Source organism: Scheffersomyces amazonensis, assembly GCF_036850825.1.
Source record: "Scheffersomyces amazonensis strain UFMG-HMD-26.3 chromosome Unknown RJT21scaffold_2, whole genome shotgun sequence".
In the NCBI taxonomy this organism is placed as follows: Eukaryota; Fungi; Ascomycota; class Pichiomycetes; order Serinales; family Debaryomycetaceae; genus Scheffersomyces; species Scheffersomyces amazonensis.
The window spans coordinates 1,543,207-1,570,893 of NW_027042742.1; the positions used below are offsets into that span (position 1 = coordinate 1,543,207).

Below are 27,687 nucleotides of genomic sequence, written 5' to 3' on the forward strand. Positions count from 1 at the left end.
AGAGCTTATAACCAGATTGGTTCAGTTGCGCTCCTTAATTCTGTCAGTATTTTCTGAGTCAGTGTCTATAATTATTTTTGTAGCGTGAGGGCTCAGAAATTAAGGGGAGGGGAGGAGGGGCGAATCTTTGATTTAGTGCTTGCTCTCCTTAAGGGGTGGTGGCGGCTAGCAATTAAGAATGTATCGTTACATTCATGACCACATTGACCGTGAACTTATTGGTGGATAACTCACTACACCTACACATATAGTTTGGTTTTTTTTAAACTTTACTTCTACTTCGCCTATGGATCCAGACTACGGCGCTTCTACTTGGTCGTCTATAGTTAACGTTTGCGAACAATAAAAAAGGTTAAATATATGAGCTACCCCTCCGCAAATGAAACGCTATGATATCATAGGTCCAAAAAGTTGGCAAAACTTTGACCTATGACCATGACTGGTACATAATTAGGTTAGAAGCCATTGCGCTTTGTCGTAATTTAAAGTTTCTTAGCCTAATACTGGTACATAATTTATTCTTTTATGTTCTATTATTAGGGTTCGCTAAAATAGAGAAAAAAAGAAATAAATCATGCCAAGCCTAATCCCAACTACATGAACAAGTCATATCATTTCTGAAACGAGTCGAGACGGTTCAAATATCATAAGAAGGGAATGCCACCTATCGAATTGGCGTTGCGAATCTCACTGTAGCTAGTAACGTTTAATTAAAGTTTATAGAATGTGGCTTATCATGTAATAATTGGTCTAAATTCTAAGTCTAAAATTAATATATTCTTAGTCTAAATTTATATCCGTTTATAGATTCTATCTTCTGTAAGTATGTCATAACTCTAATTCTCTACTGCTTTGCCAAAGTTTAAACTCCGATGTCCTAGTCGGGTTAGAGCTTATGGTCTAGTTCCCACTACTTTTTATTTGCTTCTATAATTACGATGATGTATTGACAGATCTAGATTACTCTGTTAGAAATGTACCCCACGTTTATTTTGTAGATACCGCATGCCAAGGCTACAAGAGAATTACGTCTTATTAAAGGGTACCTTTTATTTACGAATCTTTTAAATGAGATAAATGATATATTTAACAAATTAAGCTATAAATAACTATTGCGCTCTATTCCTTTTTTTTACGATAGTCCAGATTTTCTCAGCCCCCCTCAGATCATTTTATTATATAAAGATCGCCAAGTATGTCAAGTTCAGCCAAGCTCAGCCAAGTCCTAGATCTGGCTCGGATAATATTTTATGTATAGCGCAATTGTAAATATATTTGGATATTTTATATTAACTTACTTGCGTAATCCTAAAAATAAATAACTATTACCTATCAGAATATTTCTATATATAAGTAATTAAGATAGAAGAATAAATTTCTATTTACATAATCAATGACATCATTCACATCTTGTAGTATACCAAATACTATATTAAAGTAAAATTGTGAAATAAGCATCATTCAAATCGTCGTAGAAGTTCCCCTCTTCATCTTCATCATCAACATCCTCTTCTGCTTCATTTTCATTATCGGTATTCATCTCTGCACGAGTCTCAATCAATTCATTCAATTTACTATTCCGGATACTATAAAATTGAATCATTGATTCATAAACCTCATGATTGATCAGAATCAAACTTTGTAATTTTCTAGAAAATAATTTAAAATCTTGATCAAAACGACGAATATCTTCGTTATCTTGAGATGGAGCATGAGAGAGGCTCATAGAAGAATGTGCTTGAGGAGATTCTTTGGTTAGCATCGTTGCTACTGGTATTGAATTTGTTACTGTTATCGGAGGTGAATCCATATATCCATCATTGGCACTCGTGGTTGTTTTCATTGACAGAGTACGCCATTCTTCCATGGCTAAATCTACAACATAATGCAATGGATCCTTATCATTATTCCATAACCCAGTCTTATAATTTAAATCAAAGTTGTTAAATTTAATATCTTCAAATCCATCATCATCATCAAATGTACCTCCAAATATTCCATGATCTGGTCCTTCTTCTTTCTTCTCAAACTCTTCAATTCGCTTCAATAATAGAGTTTCATAATCCTTAGTAATTCCAAATACAAAGAATGAGCTCAAACCAGGAGCAAATAATTTATCATAAGTTACACTTAATGTATCATCTTCATCTTCATCATAAGCCATCCCAAGAATATCTAAACTTGATGTTGTTTTCCTTCGTTTATAATTTTCAAAATCTTCATCAGGACTCTGCATTAATGTCTGAGGTGTAAATCTACTAGGTGGTGATAAGGAATCCGATGTTGTAGAAGTAGATGTTGGTGAATGATTAAATGATGTTGTAGTTGAGGGATCAATTTCAAAATTATTCATATGAAATCGAATAATTGGATCTGCAGTATCACTCTTAATCTTCTTAATTCTATTCCTTCTTGAATCAATAAAGAAGAAATTCATATGATGATTATTATAATAATATAATGAAGCTAATGCCTTATTTACTGCACTACTACGTTTAGCTTTAGATAATAAATTAATTAATTTTGGATTTCCAATGGATACCACATTAGGTAAATGAACATAATTATAATACAGGATATTCTTAGTTGTCCAAAATTTAGTGATCATAATTTCATTAAGGTTTATATTAAGGATTTCGGGAGTGATAGCCAAAGTTTGTTCTCTTTGATCTCCAAAGAATATTGATAAAACATTATATCTTTTCTTAAAGAAAGTAATTATTCTTATACAATATTTATTAATCTCATTTAATTCAAATGAATTAGAACCAACATTTTGACGTAACTTTGTTTTATACATTGGTTCATACCATAATTTAATACCATTACCACTGAAATTCTGTAAAAAATAGAAATTAGCTTGAGGAAATAAACTATCAAGAATATGAGTCAATGCTTTATATAAAAACATAAGACATACTTCAAATTCATTAATTAAATCTTCTAAAATAAACATTTTACAAGGTAAAATTATTAACCAATGACGAAGTAATCGATATAAAACTATTGGGGAAACATCTTTTGGAGCTGATGATGAAGAAGATTCAAGAATCGATAATAATTCATTAAGGAAATTTAATAAATGATTAAAATGGAATGCAATGGAGGTTGGCTTTTTGCTATCTTCCACCAGACTTGAATTATTAAGGAGTAATATCTGGAATTTAAGAAGCACTTGTTTAAATTCAAGTAATAATTTGGGACTGTAATTGGGGAAATGTACTGATTTTGATGCAAAAATTAAGAAATTAATAATATATGTTAAATCTTGAGCATTATTATGATGATTATCATTATTATTATTATTATTATTATTATTATTATTATTATTATTATTATTATTATTATTATTATTATTTTCATCATCATTATCATTATCATTATCATTTTCACTGATAACTAACATTTTCTTGGATGAAGATATCAAATCATGGAATATACCAATAAATCCCTTTGAAAACGTTATCAGATGATTCAAATTGGAGTATTGATAGATTGACATTTTATTTAATAATGAGCTACAAATTAATCCAATGGAAATATTATTATAATAGGAATAAGTTCCATAGTGATAATAATAATGTTCCCTATCATTAGTAATTTCTAATAGGCGACGAAGGTTATGAATTGATGTACCATAATATTTTGAGGCCACTGTAAATAATTCTTTTCTATATTGTTTAATATCTTCAATAGTCTCAATGAATGCAAATGTCTTTACACAGTTGGCTCGTATGTAGTATGTTGTAAGGGATAGAATCGTACTTATGATAAGTGTTGCAGTTAAGTTACCAGTTTCTTGTAATGTACCATTGTTTAAACCATGAGCAGTATTTCGATTTCTAATAGTTGTTATTAATTGATAGAATAATTCTCTTTCTATAACATCCAATGAATAAACATATTCATCATTAATAAGAATTCTATATCCTTCAATATCGGCCTCATTTTTAGGTGGTATACTTGAAACATCACCAAATTGTGATAGTCGATGTCGTGGATTTGTGGTGGCATTGATTATGGATGCATAAGCCAATGGCTTGAATACTATGGGGAATGGGATAAAATGTGGTAATGGTTTACCCTTAACAAATTCCCGAGATTGATTTTGCTGTCGCAGGTAGTCGTTCGATATCATTATTTGGTGGCGTTATAGATTAGGTAAGTTTCTAATATATGGAAATGGTGGAAATGGAAATACAGGTCGATCAAATGTAATAGTGAATATACGAAGAAAGATAGAAACAACAAACTAACTAACGTAAATGACAGCTTGGGAAATGCAATAAGTAAGCAAATCCGTATAATTAGTAACCAACACTCAAAATCATTTACAAATGTTAGAGATTGTTTAGATATATGTGAAAAAGTTTGTCTTTATCTCCTTCGGTCCAACCCCATACACAACGCAAATTTGTCTCTCTCGGTTGAGTGTCACAATTGGGGATTTTCGTACATTATTTAAGCCAAGTTTACCATTTACGGTAAGATCTTCTGCGGGTGATGGTGCATGTCGTGGTTTGTCGCACTATTCGGCATTTGCATTGTGTCGCAAATCTGTCGCGACTTAATTTATAGTTTAGATTATAAATGTAATAATAATAGTAGTAATAATAATAGTAGTAATAATAATAGTAGTAATAATAATAATAATAATAATAATAGTAGTAGTAATAATAATAATATAATAATAATAATAATATAATAATAATATAATAATAATAATATGTATATATATGTATATAAGTAATATAGGGCTAAAAAAAATTTATAGTTATGTTTATAATATTTATAATATTTTAATATTCGTTGGGAGTTCACTTCTATCGAGCCCACTTTAAAACTTCCAAACTTGCAACCACAATAAATATGGCTGTTGGGAACGTCAAAATAACGTACCCCCAAAATAATACTCCTGCCATTTCTTTCTGATATATATTATTCAATTGACTTATTTGAGATAATTGAATGGCTGGGGGTGAAATAGTTAATATGAATGCAACAATTAAAAAGATTGGATCATCCAAGATTGATATCTTTACAAACTTAACTACTAAAGCTATTATTGGTAAAAGAATCATAGATGGTAAAATCATTCTAGATAATAAAGATCCCAATACTATTCTCTTATAATGTTTAGAAGCTGGTGGGATATCCTTTTGAGGGTATAAATTAGAACCCAATACAATTAATATTAATGGAATTGATACAGATCCTAATTGAGTAATGGAATTAGTTACCGTATTATGAACAAATGATTCTTGATCTAGGAAGAATAAATTCTGTAAAAAGGGTACTGAAGCAACCACAATAGAAATGATCATGGCATATAATGGAGGATTCATAAACCTTAAAAAGTTTTGAACTATAGATGAATTGTAGACCGATTTAATGAATTCAACAAAAAAGAATTTATTTTGATCTTCATTTGATGGTGTTAAAGGACGAGGAGATGAAGTGTTTGAAGAAGTTATGGTAAGCGGTTCATTATCGTTATCATCACTATGATCATTTTCATCTCTAGTTGTAACAATAGCAGAACTAGTTGTAATTGTTTGAGTATTTTCAATGTCTGATACTGTAAATCTATTATTATTATTATTATCATCATCACTATAATTACTAACCAGACTAGTAGTGATAATTTGAACTGTACCATCTTTATTATAATAAGTATTCAATTCTTCAACTGATCTTTTTCTTAACAATTTATTAAACCCCCAAGACCATCTTAAAATTTGGCCCAATTGTTGAAAGATTAATAAATAAAGAATACCTCTTGATGCTACTTTATCACTATTATCATCATCTATATCTTCCCATAATAAATCAGGTAAAGTAAAAGCTAAAGATAAAGTCAAACTAACTGGTAAACTATTTGAATTACCAAATACTGCCATAGCAGTTACAAAATCACATTCTGGTTCATTTAATAAAAAGAATTTTCCAACTAATTTTGAACATAAGAATGAAATTCCAGTACTTATTGCATAAAATATTGGAATTATAATAATATCCACCATCTTCTGGAATGAAAGTGATGGAGCCAACTTAATGAACACCAAACATGGAGTAAATAAATCGACATTCAATTGGGAGATGACTTTTTGCCCAGAAGTATTTAAAATACCTGACCTAGCGGCGACAAATCCAGCAAAACATATGATCACAACTTCAAGTACGGCTTCAAATGTTAGTAAAGCAATGGATTGAAAGGAAAGATCAGGGTTTTTGGAGGCAAGACTAGACCTAGAGATTGATAGCGTGGAATCGGAGACTAGAGTTAATAAAGTTTGAAGCATGTATTGAATATTTGTTCGGTAGTTCCTGTCTTGTATAGCTGGGATTGGGAAATAAGTATATATATGTATGTGTATATGTGATCTGATCTAACTGTGGCGGAGTGTACGTGACTATTCCAACAGAAATGTTGAAGAGGATCAGGTATGCCCAAAAAGACTAACTATAAATATGAGACAGGTATACAGTATATATACTAGTGTAGAACCTGATACTCGAGTAGTGGTGCGTGGAAGACTTGAATTGGTGATAGTGATAAAAATGTACGCCCCGTCACAAAGCCAGTGATTAAATAAAAAAAATTATAGATCGTTTGACAACAAAGTTCAAACTGGAGAGTATGTCTGGATACAGTACAGTTGTATTGTATAGAGTAGGGAGGAGAAATGAGTTACAAACTGCTAAGGTTAATTGCGCCCGTATTACTTAATTAGTGGTGCCTTATTTCTAATTTATTAATTTTATTTAATTAATTAATTAATTAATTAATTTTTTCACTAAATTAGGGTCTTATCTCTAATAAATAGTACTGTAATCGAGGACTACTCAGAGTGTGAACCCCTCAAGAGGCTGAAACTAAGCAAATTAATTTAGAATTATCCCCTAACTATCTAATGATGATCATTGGCCATTAAGTGCTTTTAGCCACTGTAAAAGTCATCCCATTCCATCTAGTCCTTGAGTTAAAGGTAGTGTGATCCTAATCAATTTGTATTGTTTGATTGAGGGGACGACGCACGTGGATCAGATAAGAGAGTTTGGCTGTGGCTGTGTACAGGAAAATTAGATACTAGGAAAGGAGCATTCACTTCGTACAGGAATCACCAACTTTTTTTGCAGTAAATGCTCTTATATTGAAAGTGCCATTAAATGATATATTAATTCTTTTCACAATATCATCAACAATTAAGCCAAAGAATAAAACTTAAAATGTTGTTCATTTTTTAGGGTCACCTTACACTTTCCTTGGTTGAAAGGAAATTGTTTGATTTGCTCTATCCATAAATTGATTGCAAATCTGAGAATAATAATAGCAACTATACTACAAAATGATACTTACGAAAATTAATTAATTATTATTTGAAGAAGCCTCAGGAAAGGAATTTGTTACAGAAAATTATGGTGAATCCCCAACAGCTAGCCGCACCACTGAAGAGGATGAACTTGACAGAAATTATAGTGACCAACCATATGTGCTTGCTCATAATGGTGGCAAAGAACGGTACAAAAACAGACATTGTTCTTTGTTGATTTAAATGATTTAACGATTGATGCACCAACCCTGTCTTTGAATCAGATCTATTCCCAAGTAGACCAAATTGAAAGATATCCTTTCCATTTTACTTCTACGAGAATAGTATACAGAAAAGCCGACTATAAGCGGCACTTACTTCATTCTATAGTGAATGCAGCTACAGATTGATAGCAAAATTATTACTTAAAGTTAGAACATTACCGATTTGGCGAACTTTCTGATTAGCTCAACGTTCAACTTTTATTGTATCATATTATAATCATTTCGACCCAGACTTTGAAGCGCTTGTGAAAAGAAATCAATTAAGCCTATATGGATTTATTATCTGAAACAAAGCGAGAGACATCGTACAGAAGAAATCCCGTATTTGGAAACTATAAACACAAAATAGTCGTACATGTTGAGAAAAGTAAATTTACTAACTCCTTAATATTTAAAGTTGAAATGTCAAAGTTGGTATGGATCCACTTTTAAGGATGTAAATATGATTTTGTAAAGACAACTAAGAAAATTCAAATACTGTTACATTGTTACTGGTTTTAGACTTCTGAACTTCAAAGCGCGATCTAATTATAATATTCTATTAATCCTTTTGATTGATTACACATAAGGAATTCTCGTAAAAGGAATTATATTTATATTAATCAATGCTTCAAATATTGAAAACAAGTTCAAATATTGTGACTGCAAATTTCTACGTCAGCATGTTATTATATTTCATTATTTTTCTTTTATTCTGTTCATCAGCTGAGGCGGCGGGTCTACTCACTGCTAATGCTAAACTATATGCAAAAGCTGCAGGTATTCCCGATGTGCAGCTTGGATATTTCACTTTGAATGGTACAACTTACTTAACAGCAACTGACGATTCCCCAGACAAATTCAATATAGACTCAGCTACTTCAGCTCTTTATGGCGACGATGGCAGATTCTGTGTAGTTCTGACAACCAATCTCTTCTCTTTTGTTGACACTCCTGGAACAGCACAATTTCAAATTGTGCCTACAGCAGAACATTTACAGCTTACTTACAAAAGAGGTAATATATATTTATGTACTTCAACTACCTTAGGAGTAGCATTTCTTTACACTGCTATTGATGCTGCAAATCCTCAACTATGCAAACCTGTTAACTTGTACTTTGCTGCTGGAAGTACAACTATCGGTCCTATAAATCCTACAAGTCCTACTACAAGTCCTACTGAAGCTACTGAAGCTACTATCTCCACTGAAACATCTAAAACCACCGAAGCTGCTGAAAACTCTGATACTGCGGACCCGCCTGATGAACCAGTTCTTTCCATAGCTCCTCTTGTCTCTGTAGATGAAAATGGTAGCAGAATATCATTAAGAACTGTTGAAATTGTGGCAAATGATACTGCTAATGACAGAGCTAATGAGATAACCAAACGTGATAATAGAAAAGCTATCGCAGGACTTTCATATTTGGTTGCAGATAATCCCGACACTGCAGATGATTCTGGATTCTACATCAAAGATAGAATGCTTTACAATGCTGATGGCCTTGCAGCTGTTAATCAAGATTCAAAGTTCATTACCTTTGCATCCGAAGGAGGATTGACAGGATTTGAGCTTTCCGAAAATGGAGATTTGTATTACACTGGAGAAGGTTCATTCTATTACTGTTACTTAGAAGGTACTGATGCTACTTTCAGAGTAATTTCCCTTGAAGATATCGGATCTTGTAATGTTACTTCACTTGTATTAGAAGATAGCAGTGATGAGGAATCCTCCACTACGATCACTACTGTTCTTCTCTTCACCGAAACTAGTATCATTACCGAATGTCCAGAGTCAGTGACCAATTGTCCAGACTTCTCAATAATCGTCCATACTGTGACTACAACATACTGTCCAGACACGGAACATGGTCCATATACAATCACTTTATATGCAGCAGTAGAAACCGGAGAAGAAACTGAAACATTTACAACGACAATTTGCGAAACAGTATGTGAGACACTTATTTCTTCCGTCCAACCTGATTCCCAGGCAACAGAGATTCCTATTTATAATAATGCTGGCACTTTAACTAGTGGGGTTGGTTTAGCCATTGCGGCTTGTATTATTGTTTTACTTTTATTCATATTTGAATTTATTTATTAAATATTTTGGTGTTAAAAAGAATTGTCTCTTTCAATGATAATATATTCTATAATTGGTTTGTTTCTGTAACTTAATGATTTTTAAAATGAAAATATTATTTAAATGTATTTAAGAGCAAAATTTAAATGTAATCGATTAATTTAACAAAATTCTATTCTGCTTATGAAAGAATTAGCTACAAGCTAACATTGTAATTGTTGGATATAGTACCAGCTATTAGTATAGTACAATTCTCTTCAGCAGAGAGGTGATTGTAAAATGCTTCCTCATATTAATTATGGACACATGCTGTAAGTATTAGTCTTGCAGTAACTTAGAATATTTACAACATATTTACAAAATTATGGAATTGAACATAAATTAACTCGTTATGTATAATCAAGCTAGAGGTTAGATAGAAAATTATAATTAGATCGCGCTTTGAAGTTTAAAAGTTTAATACTAGTTACAGTGTAACAATAATCGAATTTTCTTAGTTGTATTTACAAAATCATGTTTACATTTTAGATTCCAACTTTAAAATTAAGGAGTTGAAATCTTATTTTATTTTCGCAATCTTGTTTTACTTTATCTTCTAAAATAGCAGAATAGTTTCCAAAACTGGAATCTTTTTTCTTAATATAAACTTTTGCTGCTGAGTAACCATGATCCAATATATACGTTATTATAGTTTTTGATTATAATCGCAATACTCTATATCTCTTACTTGCCTAATAATAATTGTTCCACTAAACACATTTAAGTGATTCAAATCGTCTTCATAGAGTAATTATTCATAAAAAATCCTTTTTTGGGATGTATACTTGTATTAGAAGATGAAGGAAAATGAGATCGTTGCAAAAATAAAGTTAGCTCAAGAATGTAGGCACGAGATTTAAGATACTTCATATTCTCTTATATTTTATTTCAGTATATGTATATGTGTATGAACTCTAACACACTATGTAATTATAGTATTCTCTAAAGCCCCTCAGTTGATTATATATGAGGAATCTTTCAAAATGAATGTTATTTATATGGCTCCCAATGCCTCGAATGTTGTGAATTTTTATCATTATTTTGTACATTAATTTTTACAGCATGTTTCCATACATTATTATATTCATTTCGTTTTTTTCATGGGCTCTGACTGCTGGTCTACTCACTGCTAATGCAAAACTATATGCAAAAGGTACAGTCTCTTATGTTGAATTGCTACTTGGATATCTCACAGTGAACAATACAATTTACTTTGCAGCTGATGCAAACTCCCAGATCACATTCAATGTAGATAATGATACTTCAGCTCTTTATACCAACGATGGTAAATATTGTATTGTTCTGAACACTACTTTCTTCAATTTTGCTGATACTCCTGGTGCACCATCATTTCAAATAGTATCTGCAGATGACCGTCTCCAGCTCACTTACAACAACGGTGGAGATATATATTTATGTGCATCAAAATCCTTTGACAGTGAAGTACTTGCTACTACTGTGGCTGTTATTCCTGCACTTTGCGAAATTGCTTACTTGTACTTTGATGATGGAGCTGTTCTTGTTAACCCCCCTACTGAACCAACTGAACCTACTGAACCAACTGATCCTACTGATCCTACTGATCCTACTGATCCTACCGATCCTACTGATCCTACTGATCCTACTGATCCTACTGATCCTACTGATCCTACTGATCCTACTGATCCTACTGATCCTACTGATCCTACTGATCCTACTGATCCTACTGATCCTACTGATCCTACTGATCCTACTGATCCTACTGATCCTACTGATCCTACTGATCCTACTGATCCTACTGATCCTACTGATCCTACTGATCCTACTGATCCTACTGATCCTACTGAACCAACTGAACCAACTGATCCTACTGAAGAACCTACCGAACCAACTGAACCAACTGAACCAACGGAACCAACTGAACCAACTGATGAACCTACCGAAACCAGCGAACCTGTTGAAGATATTGAAATTCCTGAGGGAGTGGAGCCTGCTCCGCTTGTCGCTGTTAGTGAAAATGGTATCAGAATATCATTAAGGACTCTTGAAGTTTTAGAAAACGCAAATGATAGTGCTTCTGGCATCCTGAAACGTGAAGACAGTATAGCAGTTCCAGAAGTTACTTATTTGGTGATTGGAACTGATGATGATTCTGCATTTTACATCCTCGATGGCAAGCTTTACAATATAGAAGGTCTTGTGGCCGGTAATGAACACTCGACATTTATTACCTTTGCATCCGAGGGAGGATTAACAGGATTCGATATCTCTGAAGATGGCGATTTATATTTCAGAGGAGATGACACATTCTATTATTGCTATTTGGATGGAGGAAATACTACTTTCAGAGCAATTTCCCTTGAAGATGTCGGATCTTGTAATGACACTTCACTTATATTAGAAGATATTAGTGCTGAGGAAGAGGAAGAGGAAGTTTCTACGTGGATCACTACTGTTTTTCTCCTCACTGAAACTAGTACTATAACCGAATGTCCATCAACAGTGACCGATTGTCCAGACTTCTCCACAATCGTCCATACTATTACTACAACATACTGTCCGGACACAGAACCTGGTCCATATACAATCACTTTATATGCAGCAGTAGAAACCGGAGACGAAAGTGAAATTGAAACTCGTACATTTATAACTACAATATGTGATACGGTATGCGAGACAGCACTTTCTTCTTCTGTCCAACCAGGTTCCATGACAGCAGAGATCTCTATTTTTGATAGTGCTGGTACTTTAACTAGTTGGTTTGGGTTTTCTATTGCGGCTTGTCTTGTATTTTTACTTTGATTCGTACTTTTTTTTGATTCTTTAAATATAATAAAAGATTTTTAATACACTCTAAAATTTCCTTGTTTCTTTAATTTAATGATTTTTTACATGAAAGTTGTATTTCAATTTTTCTAAAAGGTCGTTTTGAATATAATCAATAACTTTAACTAAATTCTCTGCCGCTTATGAAAGCTTTAGTTACATACAAGGATTCACGAAACATTATGATTAGATTAATGCTAGTTGCAATGTAATAGTATTTGAATTTTCTTAGTTGTATTTACAGAATCATGTTTACATCCTTAAAAGATTCCAACTTTAAAATTAAGGCATCTTGTTTTTTCTTTATCTTCTCTAGTTTCCAAAACTGGAATCTTTTTTCTCAATATACTTCTGCTACTAACTGTGATCCAATACACACATTATTAAACTAAAATAGTTTTTGATTATAATCGTTGTTTGCGTCATAATAAATAGTACCGCTAAAGAATATTTAATTAATATGAATCGTATTCATAAAACAATTGATATAAAGGTTTCCAGTATACTTGTATTGGAAGGGAAAATGAGATGTAAATCTTGTTGCGAAAAATAAAGTTAGCTCAAGAATGTAGACACGAGATTTAAGTTACTTTAAATTCTCTTACATTGTAAGTTATTATTAAGCTTTAAATGTATGTATATGTTTATAAATTTTAACACACGATCTAATCAGGACACTCTCTTAAGTCCTCACCTGATTATACTTCAGATATCTTCCAAAATGAATGTTATTTATATGGCTCTCAATGCCTCGGATGTTGCGTGTTTTTATCATTATTTACAGTACATTAATTTGTACAGCATGTTTCCATACATTATTATATTCATTTCGTTCTTTTCATGGGTTCTGGCTGCTGGTCTACTCACTGCTAATGCAAAACTATATGCAAAAGGTGCAACCTCTAATGTTGAATTGCTACTTGGATATCGCACAGTGAACAATACAATTTACTTTGCAGCTGATGAAAACTCTCAGATCACATTCAATATAGATAACACCACTTCAGCTCTTTATACCAACGATGGTAAATACTGTATTACACTGAACTACAATTTCTTCAATTTTGCTGATACACCTGGTGTGCCAACATTTCAAATAATACCTACAGGAGACCGTCTCCAGGTTACTTACAACAATGGTGGAAATATGTATATATGTCCATCAGATTCCTTAGGAGGAAAAGTACTTTCTATTAGTAGGTCTGTAATTCTGGATCGCGATCTTTGCGAAATTGCTTACTTGTACTTTGCTGCTGGAGCAGCTCTTGTTATTACCCCACCACCACCACCACCTCCTCCTCCTACAGATCCCACTACAGCTCCCACAGGTCCTACAGATCCCACAGGTCCTACAGATCCCACAGGTCCTACAGATCCCACAGGTCCTACAGATCCCACAGGTCCTACAGATCCCACAGGTCCTACAGATCCTACTGATCCTACTGATCCTACAGATCCTACAGAGCCTGCTGAGCCTACTGAGCCTGCTGAGCCTACTGATCCTACCGGCGAGGAAACTGGTAATGAACCTACCGACGAACCAGAACCTTCCTTGGCTTCTCTTTTCGCTATAGATGAAGATGGAAGCAAAATAGCATTGAGAACCATTGAGATTTTGGAAAAAGCAAATGATACTGCTGATGACATTGCCAAACGTGACAATAGAAAAGCTATTGCCGGACTTACTTATTTGGTAGCAGATACTCCAGATGCTTCTGGATTCTACATCAAAGATGGCAAGCTTTACAATGCTGATGGTCTCGAAGCCGTTAATGAAGATTCCAAGTTTATTTCATTTGCATCCGAAGGAGGATTGACAGGATTTGAGCTTTCAGACAGTGGAGATATATCTTACACTGGAGAAGGTTCATTCTATTACTGTTACTTAGATGGAGGTGATGATACTTTCAGAGTAATTTCTCTTGAAGATATCGGATCTTGTAATGTTACTTCACTTGTATTAGAAGATAGTAGTGAAGAAGAAGATTCATCTACCACGATCACTACTGTTCTTCTCTTCACTGAAACTAGTACCATTACCGAATGTCCAGAGTCAGTGACCAATTGTCCAGACTTCTCCACAATCGTCCATACTATTACTACAACATACTGTCCAGACACGGAACATGGTCCATATACAATCACTTTATATGCAGCAGTAGAAACCGGAGAAGAAACTGAAACATTTACAACGACAATTTGCGAAACAGTATGTGAGACACTTATTTCTTCCGTCCAACCTGATTCCCAGGCTACAGAAATCCCTATTTTTAATGGTGCCGGCACTTTAACTAGTGGGGTTGGTTTAGCTATTGCAGCAGGTATTGTATTTTTACTTTGATTCGTACTTGATTTTTATTAGTTCTTGATTTTGATTATTAAATACATTGATATTAAAAGGGAATTTCTTTTCTTCTCCTATAATTGCTTATTTTTATACTCTATTATTTGCTTGTTTCTGTAACTTGATGATTTTTAACATGTAAGTTTTAGTTAAATGTTTCTAAAAGGTCGTTTGAATATAATTAATTACTTTTAATAAATCTTATTCTCTTCATAAAAGTATTAGTTATAAACAAGGTATCGCCAAACAATATAGATTTTAGAATCTATGGCATCAGCTGTAGGTACTGTACAATTCCCTCCAGCAACCAGAACATTGCTGAATACCTACTTGTATAAAATATGGAATCTTGCTGTACGAATTGTGTTGCAGTAACTTTGAATTACAACATATTTACAAAATTATGTTTACATTGCGCTTTGGATAAATATCGGAAGTTTAATAGTAGTTGCAATGTAATAGTCTTTAAATTTTCTTAGTTGTATTTACAGAATCATGTTCACGTTTTTAAAAAGATCCCAACTTTAAAATTAAGGAGTTGAAACCTTGATTTTTCGCAACGAGATTTGCATTTTGTTTGCTTTATCTCTCTAGTTTCCAAAACTGGAATCTTTTTTCTCAATATACTTCTGCTACTAACTGTGATCCAATACATACATTATTAAACTAAAATAGTTTTTGATTATAATCGTTGTTTGCGTCATAATAAATAGTACCGCTAAAGAATATTTAATTAATATGAATCGTATTCATAAAGCAATTGATATAAAGGTTTCCAGTATACTTCAAATTGCGTTGCGAAAAATAAAGTTAGCTCAAGAATGTAGACACGAATTTTAAGTTACTTCATATTCTCTTACATTGTAAGTCATTATTAAGATTTTCATGTATATATATGTTTATAAACCTTAACACGCGATCTAATCAGAACACTATATTAAGCACTTCACTTCATTACTCATTAGAAACCTTCGAAAATGAATCCTATTTATTGGCTCGTAATACCTCGAATGTTGTGTATTATTTGCCAGAACAAAATTAATCCGTAGAGCATGTTTCGATACTTTATTATATTTATTTCGTTCTTTTCGTGGGCTCTGGCAGCTGGTCTACTCCGTACTAATGCTAAACTATATGCAAGAGCTACAGGTGTTGCTGATGTACAACTTGGATATTATACTTTGAATGATACAACTTACTTAGCAGCAAGTGAAAATACCCAAGACAAATTTAATATAGATTCAGCTACAGCATATTTTTACGGACCCGATGGTAGATTCTGTGATGTTCTGGAACCCAACTATTTCACTTTTAGTGATGCTCCTTACGGGCAACAATTTCAATTATGGGTTAGGCCAGATCGCATTGAGATTACACATACAGCAACTGATTTCTTTTTATGTTATATAACTACCTTAGGAACAACTGTTCTTACTTTCAGTTCATTCGGTAATGATAGATGCTCTAGTGTTAACTTGATCTTTGTTACTGATCCACCAGATCCCTCTAAACCTACAGGCCTACTCCCCACTAATGCTCCATTACTCGCAAAAGCAACAGGATATCCGGACATGCAACTTGGATATTACACTTTCAATGGTACAACTTACTTAGCAGCAGCTCAAAATTCACAGGTCACATTCAATATAGATTCAGCTACTTCAGCTCTTTACGGTAATGATGGTAGATTCTGTATTTTTCTGGGATTCAATTATTTCATGTTTGCTACTACTCCTGGTACATCACAATTTCAACTACGGTATTTGCCTGATCGTATTGAGGTTACTTACAGTCAGGGCAATGTCTTTTTATGTAATATAACTACCATGGGAGGAATCTTTCTTACTACCAGTAACATCGCTACCAATACATGCTATCAGGTTTCCTTGCAGTATAAGGCCCCTAAGCTTACGGGTCTACTCCCTACTAACGCTAGATTATATGCACGAGGCACAGGGTTTTTGGATATTCCACTAGGGTATTATACTTTTAATGGGGTAACTTACTTAGCAGCAAAAGAAAACTCCAGTGATAAATTCAATATAGATTCAGATACTGCCGCTCTTTACGGTATCGATCGTAAATTTTGTGTGGTTCTGGAATCCAATTCATTCTCTTTTGTTGATAATCCTGGTACAGCACAATTTCAACAATGGATTTATGTAGATCGTATTGAGATTACTCATACAGCAAGTGACTTCTATTTATGTGATATAACTACCTTAGGAGCGACTGTACTTACTACTAATTCTATAAGTGCCGACAGTTGCTATCGTGTTGTCATGATTGCATTACCTGATCCTATTGCTCCTACTGCTCCTACTGCTCCTACAGGTCCTACAGGTCCTACAGACCCCACAGTTCCTACTACTCCTACAGTTCCCACTACTCCCACTCGTCCTACTACTCCTACTAGTCGTACAACATCTACTGGTTCTACTAATCGAGGAACATCTACTAGTGGAAGAACATCTGCTAGCCGTACAGCTTCTACTAGTCCAACTACTGTAAGAAAATCCTCTGCACCTACAAAACCTACGGTCCAAGAAACTTCTAGACGAGAACCGTCCGACATAACCGCACCATCCATAGCTCCATTATTTGCTATAGATGAAGATGGAAACAAAATATCATTAAGTACCATTGAAATTTTGGTGAATGCTACAGCGGATGAGATTGCCAAACGGGAGAATAGGAAAGCTATCGCTGGACTTACTTATTTGGTAGCAGATATTACAGATTCTTCGGGGTTCTATATTCAGGATGGCAGGCTTTACGATGCAGATGGTCGCACGGCTGTTAATCAAGATTCAAAGTTCATCACATTTGCTTCCGAAGGAGGATTGATAGGATTTGAGCTCTCCGAAAATGGCTATTTGTCTTTCAGAGGAGAATCGAATTTCTATTATTGTTACTTGGATGGAGGAAATACCACTTTCAAGGCAGTTTCCCTTGAAGATACTGGATCTTGTAATGTTACTTCACTTATATTGGGAGGCAGTGCTGATGAAGGATCTACCATGATCACTACTGTGTTCCTCTTCACTGAAACTAGAACCATCACCGAATGTTCATCAACAGTGACCGATTGTCCAGGCTCCTCTAAATTCGTTCATACTATTACTACAACATACTGTCCGGACACGGAACCTGGTCCATATACAATCACTTTATATGCAGCAGTAGAAACTGGAGATGGAGGTGATATTCAAACTCGTACATTTATAACTACAATAGGCGACACATCACTTTCTTCTTCTGTTCAAGGATCTGGGCCAACAGAGATCCCTACTTTTAATAGTGCCGGTACTTTAACTCGTGGGTTGGGTTTAGTCATGGCGGCTTGTATTATATTTTTGCTTTGATTCTTTTCTTGTTTTGATTATTAAATACTTTGGTATTAAAAGGATTTATTTTTCTTCGATAATTGCTTAAAAAAGTACTCTACAAATGTAACTCAATGGTTTCTCACATAATCGAATTATGCTTTTAAAAGCACTTGTGAATTTAATCAGTTATTTAATTATAAATTGCTTGTTTGTGATGATTTTTAACATAAAACTTTTACTTAAATGTTTTTAAAGCTCGTTTTCAATGTAATCAATTACTTCAACTAAATTCTATTTTGTTTATGAAAGTTTTACCTATAACCAAGGTATCAGCAGGCGTTTTAGATGTGAAAATCTGTCAGTTGTAGGCAATGTGAAATTCTCTTCAGTATCCAGAGCCTTTCCAAATTCTTCCTCATATGGTGTAAGTTTATAGCTACATTTTGTTGACCGTTTGGAAAGATACATCTTCAATAATTGATAGAAGAATCGTGTCACTTGAGATCGTTCACATATTTCGTAATCAATTTATGGAGAGCAAGGGAGCGTCTTCTTTGTTGAACCAGGGAAGGTATAAATCCAGATGTGCAACTTCCATTGATAATTATTCGGCTAATGTAAGCGACATAATAATGATTCAACAAATGAAATTATCTTTTTGGTTTAATGTAAATTTATCTTTTTGGCTTAATGTAATATAAAACTATTGGTAGAAAAAGGGTGCACGATTCTACTATATACATAAAGATTACTATTATTAAAATTCGATTCTATATTTGATCTCCAAAAGAGTGTTTGAAATGTAAAATCTACTAGTTATTCCAATACCAATAACTTTTCTTCTTTGCCTGGTAATGATACTTTATAAAATTATTGTAAGTGAATAACTGCAAAAACAATAGAGAGATATTTGAAACAAGTGAAAACTCCCATTTAAGGACAATCATTAGCTATAAAATGAAGAGATTAAGATGCTTAGATTTATAAAGATGTAGACAAATATGAAACCCAATGTTTGATAAGTGGATTAATGGCTCGATTATTTTAAGATCAATGAACTAAAAATGATTTTAAATCATAATCAACACTCAAGTCTTGCCTGTAGCCAATTATTTCATAAGCAACGTGGGATACAGTTAAAATAATTGATTACATCGAATTTATGCTTTTAAAGGCATATAAACCTTTCATGTTAAATATGCTTAACTTACAAAAGCAAACATAATATTCAGTATATTAATAAATAAGCACTTATAGAAGCTAAATTAGTTCCTTATAATACCAAAAAACTTAATAATCAAAACGACACATGAATCAAATTACAAAAACCATTCCGGCTGCAATAACCAAACCAAACCCACTAGTTAATGTGCCTGCACTATTAAAGATAGGGATCTCTGTTTCCACAGAAGCTGGTTGCATAGAAGTAGAAAATGTTGGTTCACCTATTGTAGTTATAAATGTACGAGTTTGAATATCACCTCCATCTCCAGTTTCTACTGCTGCATATAAAGTGGTTGTATATGGAGTAGATTCCATATCAGCAAAGTAAGACGTAGTAACAGTATGGACTATTGTGGAGGAGTCTGGACAATCGGTCAACTCTGGACATTCCGTAATGGTTCTAATTTCGGTGAAGAGGAAAGTAGTAGTGATCACGGTAGAACCTTCTTCTACACTGTCTCCCAATATAAGTGAAATCGCATAACAAGATCCGGTATCTTCAAGGGAAATCACTCTGAAAGTAGCATCGTTTCCATCTAAGTAACAGTAATAGAACTTAGCTTCTCCGATGTAAGACAAATCCCCAATGTCTGAAAGCTCAAAACCAGTCAATCCTCCCTCGTTTGCAAATGAAATAAACTTTGAATGTTCATTAACAGCTTCGAGACCATCAGCATTATAAAGCATTCCATCTTTGATGTAGAACCCAGAAGAATCTGTAGTTTCTGCAGTGTCTGCATTATCTACAACCAAATAAGTAAGTCCAACAATTGCTTTGCTATTATCACGTTTGCTGACATTACTAGAACTGTGATCAGCAAGATCGTTTGTATTCTCCAAGATTTGTAAAGTTCGTAAGGATATTCTATTACCATTTCCATCCACAGCCATAAGAGGAAGAAGCTCCACTTCTTCCGTCGGATCGGTAGTACCCTCAGAATCAGTTGGCTCACTTGGATCGGTAGGATCAGTAGGATCAGTTGGGTCGGTAGGATCAACTGGGTCAGTTGGATCAGTAGGATCAGTTGGATCAATTGGATCAGTTGGATCGGTAGGATCAACTGGGTCAGTTGGATCAGTTGGGTCGGTAGGATCAACTGGGTCAGTTGGATCGGTAGGATCAACTGGGTCAGTAGGATCAGTTGGATCAATTGGATCAGTTGGATCAGTAGGATCAGTTGGATCAGTAGGATCAGTTGGATCAATTGGATCAGTTGGATCAGTAGGATCAGTTGGGTCAGTTGGGTCAGTTGGATCAGTAGGATCAGTTGGATAAGTAGGATCAGTTGGATCAATTGGATCAGTTGGATCAATTGGATCAGTTGGATCAGTTGGGTCAGTAGGATCGGTAGGATCAACTGGGTCAGTTGGATCAGTTGGATCAGTTGGATCAGTAGGATCAGTAGGATCAGTTGGGTCAGTTGGGTCAGTTGGATCAGTTGGGTCAACTGGGTCAGTTGGATCAGTTGGGTCAACTGGGTCAGTTGGATCAGTTGGGTCAGTTGGGTCAGTTGGGTCAGTTGGGTCAGTTGGGTCAGTTGGATCTGTAGGATCAGTTGGATCAGTTGGATCAGTAGGATCAGTTGGATCAATTGGATCAGTTGGATCAGTAGGATCCGTTGGATCTGTAGGATCAGTTGGATCGGTAGGATCAACTGGGTCAGTTGGATCAGTTGGGTCGGTAGGATCAACTGGGTCAGTTGGGTCAACTGGGTCAGTTGGATCAGTTGGATCAATTGGATCAGTTGGATCAGTAGGATCAGTTGGATCAGTTGGGTCAACTGGGTCAGTTGGATCGGTAGGATCGGTAGGATCAACTGGGTCAGTAGGATCAGTAGGGTCAGTTGGATCAGTTGGATCAGTTGGGTCAACTGAGTCAGTTGGATCAGTTGGATCAGTTGGATCAGTAGGATCAACTGGGTCAGTAGGATCAGTTGGATCAATTGGATCAGTTGGATCGGTAGGATCAACTGGGTCAGTTGGATCAGTTGGATCAGTTGGATCAGTTGGGTCAACTGGGTCAGTAGGATCGGTAGGATCGGTAGGATCAACTGGGTCAGTAGGATCAGTAGGGTCAGTTGGATCAGTTGGGTCAGTTGGGTCAGTTGGGTCAGTTGGATCAGTTGGATCAGTTGGATCAGTTGGGTCAGTTGGGTCAGTTGGATCTGTAGGATCAGTTGGATCAGTTGGATCAGTAGGATCAGTTGGATCAATTGGATCAGTTGGATCAGTAGGATCAGTTGGATCAGTAGGATCAGTTGGATCAGTTGGGTCAGTTGGGTCAGTAGGATCGGTAGGATCAACTGGGTCAGTTGGATCAGTTGGATCAGTTGGATCAGTTGGATCAGTAGGATCAGTAGGATCAGTTGGGTCAGTTGGGTCAGTTGGGTCGGTAGGATCAACTGGGTCAGTTGGATCAGTAGGATCAGTTGGATCAGTAGGATCAGTTGGATCAATTGGGTCAGTTGGGTCAGTTGGATCTGTAGGATCAGTTGGATCAGTTGGATCTGTAGGATCAGTTGGATCAGTAGGATCAGTTGGATCAATTGGATCAGTTGGATCAGTAGGATCAGTTGGGTCAGTTGGGTCGGTAGGATCAACTGGGTCAGTTGGGTCAACTGGGTCAGTTGGATCAGTTGGATCAGTTGGATCAGTAGGATCAACTGGGTCAGTAGGATCAGTTGGATCAATTGGATCAGTTGGATCAGTAGGATCAGTTGGATCAGTAGGATCAGTTGGATCAGTTGGATCAGTTGGTTCAGTAGGATCAGTTGGATCAGTTGGGTCAACTGGGTCAGTTGGATCGGTAGGATCGGTAGGATCAACTGGGTCAGTAGGATCAGTAGGGTCAGTTGGATCAGTTGGATCAGTTGGGTCAGTTGGATCAGTAGGATCAGTAGGATCAGTTGGATCAGTTGGATCAGTTGGATCAGTAGGATCAACTGGGTCAGTTGGGTTAGTTGGATCAGGAATAACTGCTACCAAGATTATGGGATTGCAGGTATCAGTACCGATATAGTTTGCGGATAGTACGGTTGCTCCTAAAGTTGGTGACTGGCATAAAAAGAGGTCACCTTGTTGATATTGGATTTCAGCTTGAGGTCCCGAATAATATACCTGGAATTCTGATGAACCAGGAGAGACATCAAAAGTGAAGTAATCGGATGTCAGTCGAACACAGAATCTACCATCGCTGCCGTAAAGAAGGTCACTGACTGAATCTACATTGAATGTATCTTGAGAGTCCACTTTTGTAGCTAAGTAAGTTACCCCGTTGAAAGTGTAATATCCAAGAAGCGCATCTGAAACTCCAGTAACTCGTGCATATAGTTTAGCGTTAGAAGCAAAAATACTAGCTGCCAGAGCCCATGACAAGATTGAAAGGAGTAAAATTAAATATGAGAACATGCTATATGAATTAATTTTGTCGTGATAAGTGTTGATAAAGAGTTATAACATGTGAGGCATTGCTCTCATATAAATAACATTAATCTTGAGGAATTTCCTTGTTAAAACGAAGGGCTTAAGTAAATGCTATAATTAGATCCCTTGTTAAAATTCATCCACATATACATACATCGAAAGCTTAAAATTGACTTATAGGGCAACAAAATATGAAGTATCTTAGCTGAATTTATAAAGTCATGGCTATATTCTTAAAAGTGGATCCATCCAAACTTTAAAATTGATAACTTTAATTTTCGCAACTTGGAGTGTCTTGATTTGCATCTTAAATTTGTTGGTCTTGTGTATTTTTCTCAATATAAAGCTTCTTCTTAAAATCTTAAATTGTTAATATCACCAATCTTAGTTTACCCTTGATTCTAAGAGAACCAGCAGAGTTTGCATTATAACCATCTGAGATTTGGGTCGTTGAGTCAAAGAAATTAACCATTTAACATTTTGAGCTGTATTACTAATGCTTTCATCGAAGGCTTTTGTAGAGTGTTAAAAAGTTTACTAATAAGAACACATAATAAAGACATTTGGGACCATTTCTTAGCAATTCCACCCAGACCACCTGATGAAAATTAGTTGATGATGTGATACCAAGAGCAAATAATAGGATTTGAAAGTTCAGCATTGTTACACCTGTAAATTTTAGCTGCAATAGTAAGAATTCCCAAGTATGATGCGATTAAAGTTAATATTTCAAATGCAAGAAATTCTGCTTCCAAAACAACTAAGGGTAACTAAACTAACACATTTTTCGATTACTAAAAGCTTCTTTACCATTTACTCTTATTTAACAATTTAATTCTCGGTGACCAGTTATGCGCCAGCTTTTATTCGTGAGAGTAAGTCACCTTATAAGCATAACGAATGGTTGACACACATTATACAAAAGTTAAACATATTTGTTTCAGATCACAAACACAACAAACCTTATTTTATCATTCTTCACCTATGCGCCAAGGTCAGGGTCCAAATAATGACAATACCATTCAATCAATTTCTGAGCTTCAAGAAAGCATGACAACAAGGAGTCGAGGAAGATCTTCGTCCACTATTGCAAGTTTAGGAGATAAACTTGCTACCGATATCTAGCTGAATTCCCATAGTCATTACTATTCCTGATTTAATAGGACTACTGAATACTTCATTACCATCTGCTTCAAAAAAGACTTGATTAAAATATCCTTACCGAAATCAAGAGTTGATGCATCAGTGATAAGTCTTTTGAATAAGTAACAATACACATTTCAAGCCAATTCATTTGCAGCAGGATTCTGCTTTAACCATCGAAGTTCATTTCATATTCACCCTCTCTTTCCTCAGCTTGCCATTTGGTTATAACAGATGATCAAAGGCCCGAAGGGCCCTTAGAGTAAGTCACATTGTGTCTTTCCCGAGGGTAGCAGAAAGTAGCACTTCATACAGCTTTCATCATCTTCTCAGAAACTTCGATGTAAGTTTTTTAATAACAGCTATAGGTATCGTACTATCCTTTTCAATAGAAAATGCCCTGTCAAGGTCAAGATTTCTTGGTATGGATGAGGTTTATCAGATTTAGTAGATATGATATTTCTAAAGTGGAGTGAAGGAGGAAGATGTAGATGAAGAAGATGATGATCATGATGAAGAGGATGTGTTTTGAACAATTAGTAAAATGGATTCAAAATGTTTCTTCTTTAGGGAAAGACGAAGCAGTTCTTTCCCCTTTCATCCAAGGAAGATATAACTTATCTACCATGTCTGAAATTTGGATTAATTTCTATTGCTGGTCACTGTCACAGTAGATCCGTTTAATATTATCTTTTCGGTTAATTTTACATTATTTATCGTAAAAGCTGTGCGTGTTCCTATAATATATTTAAAGATTTATTGATAATATGTATTAAACAATAACCAGTATTTTAGAAACGATCAACCTAATCAAGATTAAGTTTAATTAACTGGCAGATCTCACCTTTTATATAAATTCTTTCCAGGTATTTTATGTAGTCTCTTTAGAATTAAGGAAGGAACTCTCAAATTATTCAAACACTTTTGAATTACCATTTTATAGCGCTTATTATATTTTTTCTCATTTTAGCAATATGCAAATTTCCTAAAATTCATCTATTGGACTAATACTTACTAATGAGGATGCCTTCGAATTCTTAATGGGTTCTGGCCTCTAAAAGAGTGTCAGAAACATCATATCTACTATTAACCTCTTCAAAAACTAGAAAAAAGAATAACCACTTACTCATTCTTTTGATCAACATAGATGATGAACTAAAAATGATTTTAAATCATGAACTACGTTCCAGCCTTACTTGTATTTGTTAGATCAGTAGCATACAATTTATCTAAACTTGGAGATTACATTACAAGCGTGCTTTTAAAAACATATACATATCTTTATTATTAAGATACAGAATTGTAGTTCCTTTTAATACCAAGTCCTCATAATCAAAACAAGAAAAGAATCAAAGCAAAAATATAATACAAGCCGCCATGACTAAACCCAACCCACGAGTTAAAGTACCGGCACTATTAAAAGTAGGGATCTCTGTTGGCCCAGATCCTTGAACAGAAGAAGAAAGTGATGTGTCGCCTATTGTAGTTATAAATGTACGAGTTTGAATATCACCTCCATCTCCAGTTTCTACTGCTGCATATAAAGTGATTGTATATGGACCAGGTTCCGTGTCCGGACAGTATGTTGTAGTAATAGTATGAACGAATTTAGAGGAGCCTGGACAATCGGTCACTGTTGATGAACATTCGGTGATGGTTCTAGTTTCAGTGAAGAGGAACACAGTAGTGATCATGGTAGATCCTTCATCAGCACTGCCTCCCAATATAAGTGAAGTAACATTACAAGATCCAGTATCTTCAAGGGAAACTGCCTTGAAAGTGGTATTTCCTCCATCCAAGTAACAATAATAGAAATTCGATTCTCCTCTGAAAGACAAATAGCCATTTTCGGAGTGCTCAAATCCTATCAATCCTCCTTCGGAAGCAAATGTGATGAACTTTGAATCTTGATTAACAGCCGTGCGACCATCTGCATCGTAAAGCCTGCCATCCTGAATATAGAACCCCGAAGAATCTGTAATATCTGCTACCAAATAAGTAAGTCCAGCGATAGCTTTCCTATTCTCCCGTTTGGCAATCTCATCCGCTGTAGCATTCACCAAAATTTCAATGGTACTTAATGATATTTTGTTTCCATCTTCATCTATAGCAAATAATGGAGCTATGGATGGTGCGGTTATGTCGGACGGTTCTCGTCTAGAAGTTTCTTGGACCGTAGGTTTTGTAGGTGCAGAGGATTTTCTTACAGTAGTTGGACTTGTAGAAGCTGTACGGCTAGCAGATGTTCTTCCACTAGTAGATGTTCCTCGATTAGTAGAACCAGTAGATGTTGTACGACTAGTAGGAGTAGTAGGACGAGTGGGAGTAGTAGGACCTGTAGGAGTAGTAGGAACTGTGGGGCCTGTAGGGCCTGTAGGATTAGTAGGACCAGTAGGACCAGTAGGATCGGTAGGATCGGTAGGATTGACTAGAGCAGGATTAAACATGAATAAGCTAACCTGACGGCAGCTACTAGTATCGGTTAAATTAGTAGTAAGTACAGTTGCGCCTAAGGTGGTTGACTGGCATAAATAGAACACAGTTGCTTTATATGTAAGCTCAATTTTATCTTGCACATACCATAATTCAAATTCTGTTGCACCAGGGCTAGGGGCAAATGTGATGTAATTGGATTCCGGAACAACACAGAACTTACCATCGTCGCTATAAAGGCTGAAATTAGATGAATCTACATTGAATTTGTTTTGGGAGTTTTCAGTTACTGCTAAGTAAGTTGTACCATTGAAAGTGTAGTATCCAAGTTGTACATCAGCAAAACCTGTACCTTGTGCATATAGGTTAGTGTTAACAGCAAGTAGACCGATAAGTTCAGATGGAATTGCGTACAACGTAACAAGAGGGCATCTAGTGGCACCAAGGATAGTAGTAGTAAGCACGGCCCCTCCTAAGGCAGCTATGTTACATAAATAAATATCAGTCGCTGTATTAGTAATCTGGATACCATCTGCCACATAAGATACTGAAAATTTCGTTTGACCGGGAGTATTAGCAAAAATATAGTAATTGGACCCCAGAGCAACACAGAATCTACCATCATCGCCGTAAAGTGCACCTGTATCAGAATCTATGTTGAATGTATCTCTTGACTCTACATTTGCCCCTAAGTAAGTTACACCATTGAAAGTATAATATCCTAGTAGCACATCCGGAACTTCTGTAGATCTTGTCCATAGCCTACAGTTGGGAGGAAGTATACCAACTGAGAGGGCCCATGGTAAGATCGAAAGAAGCAAAATTAAATATGAGAACATGCTGAAAGAATTCTTTTTGTGGTGCCAATTGATTATGAAGATTGCAAAATTCGAGACATTGAGAGCCATATAAATAGCATTCATTTTAGAAGATTTCTCATATATAATCAACCGAAAGATTTTAGAGAATATTATAATTAGATAGCGCGTTAAAGTTTATAAACATATACATACATTTAAAGCTTAATAATAACTTACAATGTAAGAGAATTTAATGTAACTTAAATCTCGTGTGTACATTCTTGAGCTAACTTTATTTTTCGCAACAAGATTTTCATCTCACTTTCCTTCTATCAATACAAGTATACTTCCCAAAAATGTAATTTTATCGATAATCACTTAATGAAGACGATACTAACTCTCGAATACGCTTTACTTGGCCCAATTATTTTTAGAAAAGTAAGAGCTATACATCATTAGAAATAATCAAACACATTCAATTACCCAT

At 35.0% G+C, this 27,687-nt stretch overlaps 7 protein-coding genes across 7 annotated transcripts; 4 read left to right on the forward strand and 3 right to left on the reverse strand. All coding sequences in view use genetic code 12, as the record gives it.

Annotated features, from left to right (window-relative positions):
• Positions 1 to 1,272: 1,272 nt before the first annotated feature.
• RJT21DRAFT_118986 (uncharacterized protein) lies at positions 1,273 to 4,500 on the reverse strand. The gene is made up of 2 exons (XM_064881243.1): positions 3,379 to 4,500; positions 1,273 to 3,336 (listed from the first exon to the last, which is right to left on the reverse strand). Exons 1-2 carry the CDS (start codon positions 4,136 to 4,138, stop codon positions 1,433 to 1,435), a joined length of 2,664 nt encoding a protein of 887 aa, XP_064739656.1. The 5' UTR covers positions 4,139 to 4,500; the 3' UTR covers positions 1,273 to 1,432.
• Positions 4,501 to 4,691: 191 nt separating this feature from the next.
• Positions 4,692 to 6,649, reverse strand: RJT21DRAFT_118987 (uncharacterized protein). The gene has a single exon (XM_064881244.1). It carries the CDS (start codon positions 6,300 to 6,302, stop codon positions 4,824 to 4,826), a length of 1,479 nt encoding a protein of 492 aa, XP_064739657.1. The 5' UTR covers positions 6,303 to 6,649; the 3' UTR covers positions 4,692 to 4,823.
• Positions 6,650 to 8,202: 1,553 nt separating this feature from the next.
• On the forward strand, positions 8,203 to 9,681 carry RJT21DRAFT_112847 (uncharacterized protein; the record flags this gene model as incomplete). The annotated part of the gene is made up of 1 exon (XM_064880119.1): positions 8,203 to 9,681. The coding sequence occupies one exon, from the start codon at positions 8,203 to 8,205 to the stop codon at positions 9,679 to 9,681; it is 1,479 nt and encodes a 492-aa protein (XP_064739658.1).
• An 811-nt stretch (positions 9,682 to 10,492) lies between these two features.
• RJT21DRAFT_22643 (uncharacterized protein) lies at positions 10,493 to 12,871 on the forward strand. The gene has a single exon (XM_064883811.1). The coding sequence runs from the start codon at positions 10,762 to 10,764 to the stop codon at positions 12,478 to 12,480; it is 1,719 nt and encodes a 572-aa protein (XP_064739659.1). The 5' UTR covers positions 10,493 to 10,761; the 3' UTR covers positions 12,481 to 12,871.
• Positions 12,872 to 13,225: 354 nt separating this feature from the next.
• RJT21DRAFT_132529 (uncharacterized protein) lies at positions 13,226 to 15,017 on the forward strand (the record flags this gene model as incomplete). Its single annotated transcript, XM_064883136.1, has 1 exon — positions 13,226 to 15,017. The coding sequence occupies one exon, from the start codon at positions 13,226 to 13,228 to the stop codon at positions 14,843 to 14,845; it is 1,620 nt and encodes a 539-aa protein (XP_064739660.1). The 3' UTR covers positions 14,846 to 15,017.
• Positions 15,018 to 17,062: 2,045 nt separating this feature from the next.
• RJT21DRAFT_118993 (uncharacterized protein) lies at positions 17,063 to 18,298 on the forward strand. The gene has a single exon (XM_064881245.1). The coding sequence runs from the start codon at positions 17,131 to 17,133 to the stop codon at positions 18,211 to 18,213; it is 1,083 nt and encodes a 360-aa protein (XP_064739661.1). The 5' UTR covers positions 17,063 to 17,130; the 3' UTR covers positions 18,214 to 18,298.
• A 6,680-nt stretch (positions 18,299 to 24,978) lies between these two features.
• Positions 24,979 to 27,323, reverse strand: RJT21DRAFT_132531 (uncharacterized protein; the record flags this gene model as incomplete). Its single annotated transcript, XM_064883137.1, has 1 exon — positions 24,979 to 27,323. One exon carries the CDS (start codon positions 27,321 to 27,323, stop codon positions 25,317 to 25,319), a length of 2,007 nt encoding a protein of 668 aa, XP_064739662.1. The 3' UTR covers positions 24,979 to 25,316.
• Positions 27,324 to 27,687: the final 364 nt, after the last annotated feature.